The sequence below is a fragment of the Echeneis naucrates genome, chromosome 14 (assembly GCF_900963305.1).
Source record: "Echeneis naucrates chromosome 14, fEcheNa1.1, whole genome shotgun sequence".
Taxonomy (NCBI): Eukaryota; Metazoa; Chordata; class Actinopteri; order Carangiformes; family Echeneidae; genus Echeneis; species Echeneis naucrates.
The window spans coordinates 11938978-11945140 of NC_042524.1; the positions used below are offsets into that span (position 1 = coordinate 11938978).

Sequence of the window (6163 nt, forward strand, 5' to 3'; positions counted from 1 at the left end):
ATTCATCATAGTGTTGCACTGTCTGAAATATACACAGCAATATAATCACATGGCTGCACGTGAAACTGAAACTGGAAACTAGAATAAAATAAAATAGGAAAGAAAAGAAAGTGTTTTGTCGGAAAGTACGATGTTGCGATCAGCTCACCATCCCACAGTTAGGGCAGGTGAAACGGCACTGATGTAACATATTATTATTGAAACTGAGATTATGTGAAATGGTGTGAGATGTAATACAAAACGAGTTGTGGGAAATGCACAGTTTGCCCTGAGGGCGGCACCACAGGAGAGAGTGTTGAACCAAGCATAACACCAGCAGTAAGCAGTAATGGGAAGTGGAGACGCAAATAAACCTTTCAGCTGAATCATTTCAATGGAGGAAATGTATTGATTTAAACTGTACCATCGATCATTTCACTAGATGTTCATTATGAGACTTGATTATGGGAATTATAGGGACGTGTATGGAGGGAATCACAGCAGTCCAACAATCTCCGAACTCAGTGTGAACACACTATACTTTGGGAAAGGTGATAGAAATTTTAACATTGTACTTTTTAATATATATGAGGTTTCATATTAAAAACAAATAATATCTGTATTTGTATTTTTGTCTTTGAACTTGTATGTCTGGACACCACCCACTCCAACAGAAAGCAGAGGAAAAACATCAATAGGTTTTAAAAAATCAATGATGCAGAACTCTCCAGGGGAAAATATGGAGTAAAACAGGGGAAACTACATTGTCTCGGGCAGAGCTGTAAAGAGGACTACTGCCAGAAGTTATTATCGCATATGCCAAACACAATAACACGTTTAACATTTTACTTTCAGAGCAGCGAGGTTGGATCTCAGCCTGAAAAATTAACAGTACAGTTTACAGATGAAAATACAACCAGTCAGCAGACAGGAGGTGGACGAGCTGAGATGAGCCACAGAGGACTTACACCTGTTCCTGCGGCGCCACCCTATGGCCAAAATGACTCCCTGGACCTTGATGTTTCCAGTTTTTTGTCCACCCAGCAGTTTTCCTTCCTGCACTTTAATGACCATTAGTGCTTGTAGAAGTAAAAGCCTGGTGATTGTTCTTTTAGTTTAACACAACAGAGTACCCTCTCATTTACTGCAAGGTTGATATCCATTAGTGACATGTGGTCATAAACATGTTAAAGTCCGTCAGATAATAAGAATTCTGTTCACTCTGTGCAGAAAGAGGAAATATGTAAGGTAGCATGGCAGTGCATACAGCTTTTTCCACGAGGAGACGGATGTGTTACAAAGTCTAGGTAACTGCAAAAACTGTATTTGTTCCTTTTAAAGCAGTAACCAGAAGATTCTTATATTCCCCAGAAATGTGTTCTTAGTTAAAAGAAGTTTTGATGTTGTTGTTTTTTTTTAAGATACTGAAATACAATAAACTCATCAGCTGATATTACACTGCTTACAATACATGAGTAAAGTTTCCTGTTCTGTTTTCATGATGTAACCAGAAAGTATATTGTGAAACTAAACCAAGTCGGTGAGGTTGGATTGAGGAGAAACGGTGGCATCTGTCATGGTGAGGAACTCAACCCAGTTCTGATAGAAGCCACGGGAATACTCTTCGGTGTCGATGACGAGTCCCCACAGGCGGCTCTGGCCCGTTTTGTTCCTCAGAGCCAGCTGAGCCTCCCGCTCCGTCACATTGAAGCTGATATTCAGCACTTGCACCACTAACAGGTAAAGCAGTCCAGCTGTGACGATGCTGCTGTACCAGGCGCAGGTGAAGCAAAGTGCTGTGCTGCAGACACAAAGGAAGGAGGAGAACAACATCACACATCCATTTGCAGCACAGGGCTCAAAGAGAAAGACTTCATATTTTTCACATTTTAACTGTATCGCTTAGTAAGAACCAAGCTTAGCTCACAGTCACTGTGGCTGAGAGGACAGTTTGCATAAAGAAAGCTGTACCTTGACTGGCTGTAGACGCCGGGGCAGTAGAACAGAGCTGTCATGAGATGCTGCCGAGGACACAGGCTGCAGAGCACCAGTCTGATCCCGTACAGGGAGGTCAGCACGAACACACCGAGGGTCAGCAGGAAGCTGCGGTGGTTTCTCTGTCCGACACAGCTGTTTATCCTGTAACGCCTCAACACCAACACACACCACCAGGTACCAGTCAGACCCAAACTGACAAAAACACCTGCTGATTAATATTTGCATTATTCTTTTGCCCTTTAGCCCTTTAACCTGTTGCAGACAACAGCATCTCAATTGAACAGTTCTGCGTCAGGTGTTAAGTTTATCAGGATATAAAACTGGCATCTTCTTTTATGGTCTTGGCAGCATGCACTGCAGGAAGACATCTCAGCCTGCCAAAGCACAAAATTAGATAATAAAACAGCTGTTTGAGGCAGCGACGGCCTTTTGCTCCTGGTTGCCCTGGGATGAACCCCAAAGTGCCTGCTTTCTACTTTAAACTCACATTGGAGGATGTTTTGGTTGAGAGCAGTTTTCACTTCACACACATACAACCAAACTTATCTGAATATATAGATACAACCTTGGGTAAGGGGGAAAAGTATGCTTTCTGTTTGTTTGTTTGTTTGTTTGCTTGTTTTTTTGATAAATGTAATGAGTGGTTACTGTTGAACAAACACATTTGCTCCTGCTGAATAGTATGAATGTGTCTGCTTATTAGTGCATGAAAAGGTCGGACACATTCAGGCTATTATGGAGCAGCAGTAGGTCAGGCCTTGGGTGTATGGTCAAATTATTAATGTGAATCTTTCCCATTTTTCTCAGAAAGGTTTCCCAGGAGGAACAGGAGGAGGAGTCTTTGTCTTTGCTGAAGATGTGAATGCTTGTGTGTAATTACAAGACATAAACCTCACCCATTATAACTCACTATCCACTTTCATGATCTGGTGCATAGAGTCGATGTTTGGATGTATGAAGGACTTATACACACATACGTTAAATCCAACCCACCAGACACAGTGGTGGTCCAGACGCAGGACGCAGGATCCGCATGTCCGACAGTGTCCAGCACGTGGGGGCCGCATTATTTTGCATACAGGACATTTGCTCCATTTTCCTGTCAGGGTGGCCTGTGTGGCTTGTGGCTCTGCTGCTGGTTGGATAGATCCATTAAGGTGTGCAGAGTCTTTGTCAGCTTCCTGAATTTGACTGTGTGTCTCAGGAAGGGAAGCGGTAACAAACCCTGGACCTCTCTTGGTGTGAACAAGAAAGCCGATTGTGAGGATCATCCCAGCGGTCACAGTACATACCTGCAGGTGGCTAACACCCCCACGGGGCAAAATCTCTGTGATGAAGAGGTAGTACATGTAGGCCAGAGAGTAGAGTGCAAGAGTGAGGAAGAAGAGGGTGCGTCTCCTCCTTCGGTGCGTGGCATAGTAGTACCACAGGACCAGGCCCGGCAGAGTTGTCAGGATGGTGATGCCCAGCAGGTAGTGCAGCGCTGCAACCCAGAGCAGGAGAGGTAGCAGCACCAGGACGGGGATCATTGAGATCTCCAGGTTGTCAATCACGGTCCCAAGAACTTGAGACTGACATCCATTTTTGTTTGGTTTGTCTTTGAGCCACCTAAACAGGACAGCAGTCATCAGGTCCCAATTACAAACTGTTGCTCTTTTCAGTGATAGAAAATGTTTTTTTTTTCAAGCACTCTAAAACCAGATCCCTCAGGATTTTTATTCAAAAAATAATGCTGCTGTTGTAAATTCATGATTTTCATTGTGGTTAACGTTGATGATAAGATTAGTCTTTCTTATTTACTTACATGGGATCTGGGAGAGGTGTGTTATACTCAGACCCAGACTAACTCTGGTCCCTATTTCTGTTGTGCTTTTGTGGGTCTCATCAGTCAAGTTTGCGGCTCATCAAACTGTTGAAAAAATCAACCCAGCATGGAGCTCTCAGGCTTCTTGGAGCATTTGTTAAATTTGACTTAGTTCTAATCACTGGCTCTGTCTTGGTAACAAGATATTACTGAGGGCAACCTTTAAAACTGGGAATAAACTGAGGTCATTTGAACAAAAGTGCTATTTAATAATAAATAACATTTGAGTCAGGCATCACTAGACTTCTTTTACTTTCCGGTTTTTACAGCACCTCAGTATAATATAGTGGCCCTTTTTCATCACGCCCTTCATACCTGTTGAAGGCTTCATCCAGATCTTCACAGTCACAGCAACATCCGTACTGGTAGATATCACATTCACAGCAACACATAGGATCATCTGGCTCTGGAGGCTTTAACTTCTCCCATTTCATTATGGCTGGCAAAAGATGACTGATGTTTACAGGCTGTTATTTTAACACAGAAGGCCAGCAGTTGTGGCCTTCACAACTGTGAAGGTGGTGCACTGTGCTGCACAGCAATGCTCACCACAAAGAGGTTTTTATTCATTTCCGTTTTTCTTATAATGGTGTGTATTATTTTTCCACCAAAACCTAAACATACAGATGGCAGACACACACTCACACTCATTTAACACTCACTGAGCTCTCCCTAAACTGAGTAAAGACAGAAAAGCACGAAACCTGTCATAAACCTGACACAGGACTTACTTCACAAGACTCGCAGAGCAAAAAGACATGTGACAACAGCAAACATGTGCCCGGAGTAAATATGATATGAAAATGGATCTAAATTGGCAGCAATAATGCTACTATTTTTTTTTCTGACTATAGTCGCATTGATCCTCTAAAAACAAAGCGGTTTACACAATATTTATAAATATGAAGATATTATTCAAGTTGTTATTATACCTTACTGGGCCCAACCTGTCCTGTAACTTAATCTAACACGTTTTTGTGTTTGTAATAAAAAATGTATCAGCTCCATAATCAGAGAACGCTCGGTACCGTTTCATCCCCCAAGAGCTTCAAATGTAATTTTTTGAAACAAGGCCACTGTGTCCACAGGGACAAACTAACTGGGGCAACAAACCGAAGTCCTCAACACAGAGATGGAACTGAGTTATTGTCACTATAAGTTACTACTTAATGTTGGAAGTTGGTATATGGAGCCTGATTTGTATTGATACAGGTATTAACAGAAAAACATTTTCCATTTCAGTGAGCTTATTATCTATTATCTATCTACCAATAATCAATATGAATTTCAAAGAAATTATTTTGAATTAGTTCTCTATTGTCTTACCTTTTGTCTCTGCAACAAATACATAAAACCACCAAAACACGTTGGCTGAATAGTCAGTGACTCTTTCCAAGCAAAAGTTATGTGATCTTCATCAAGAGAATGAGTCCTTGTCAGCAACCTCCTGCTGTGAGTGACCGAGAAAGAAAAAAGAAAACGGGAGCTGTGGTCCTCATCCGTCATTTATGTTGAAAAAAGAAATTGGCAGGTTTGTGCTGTGGTGGTGCTGCGACGACCCTGAATCAGTGCAGTGGGATGGTTTTCATTTCTTGGATTCCCACGGTTGAAGTGTCCCGGCAGAAGGCAACTCAGATTCCTCCCGACAAGTGGTTTGATACGGTGTTGTGTGTGCCAGCTCACTTTCCCAAAGACTATCTTCCTCACATATCAATAAATAGCTCACAAGTTGTTCTCTGGCATACTCAGCCTACTTCTGTTTTATGGCTGCTATCAGTTACTATTTTAGGTTTTAATTCTGACATGCCTGGTAAATATAGGTGCTACCTCAACTCGTTGAGGTACCAGAGGGCCAGGGTGCCTTCATTCCTCCTCACACGCTATGTTGAGGTGTTCAAAAGCTGCTACAGCCGTGCTGATAATCCACACTGAGGCTGTATGAGAGACATGACAGGCACTCATAGATGAGAAAGTGAGCAGCGATCCACAGGGAAGCCCCACCCTCTGGGATCATATTTCCTTCTACATGCAACCTGATCCAGCTGCTCAAACACAGAAAACTCTGGGAAGGTGTGTGTGTGTGTGTGTGTGTGAGAGAGAGAGAGAGAGACACCTGTGTTTCTACATATTGAATATTACATTTATAATATTTGTTATGAATTTAGTTGAACAATCTGTGAGCGATGATCCCTGCATCTTTAGAGACAGTCAGAGCTCAATGTCAAAATCATATCGGCACCCTGCCCCTCTCAGGAACTCGGGCTAAGATTCTTGCTCATGAACACTTCCAATGAGAGCGTGGCGCTTAGGAGCTCATATCCA

General features: G+C 42.5%; 1 protein-coding gene across 1 annotated transcript; it reads right to left on the bottom strand.

Annotated features, from left to right (window-relative positions):
• Positions 1–602: 602 nt before the first annotated feature.
• On the bottom strand, positions 603–5424 carry zdhhc23a (zDHHC palmitoyltransferase 23a). Its single transcript, XM_029519508.1, has 5 exons — positions 5168–5424; positions 4157–4280; positions 2971–3585; positions 1951–2118; positions 603–1780 (listed from the first exon to the last, which is right to left on the bottom strand). The coding sequence occupies exons 2-5, from the start codon at positions 4273–4275 to the stop codon at positions 1507–1509; spliced, it is 1176 nt and encodes a 391-aa protein (XP_029375368.1). The 5' UTR covers positions 4276–4280; positions 5168–5424; the 3' UTR covers positions 603–1506.
• Positions 5425–6163: the final 739 nt, after the last annotated feature.

Coding starts and splice junctions, on each gene's coding strand:
- zdhhc23a (XM_029519508.1), bottom strand. CDS start 4,275: ATGAAATGGGAGAAGTTAAAGCCTCCAGAGCCAGATGATCCTATGTGT. Junction 3,586..4,156: donor CTGGATGAAGCCTTCAACAG/GTATGAAGGGCG, acceptor TGTCCTGTTTAG/GTGGCTCAAAGACAAACCAA. Junction 1,781..1,950: donor GGCGTCTACAGCCAGTCAAG/GTACAGCTTTCT, acceptor TTGTGTCTGCAG/CACAGCACTTTGCTTCACCT.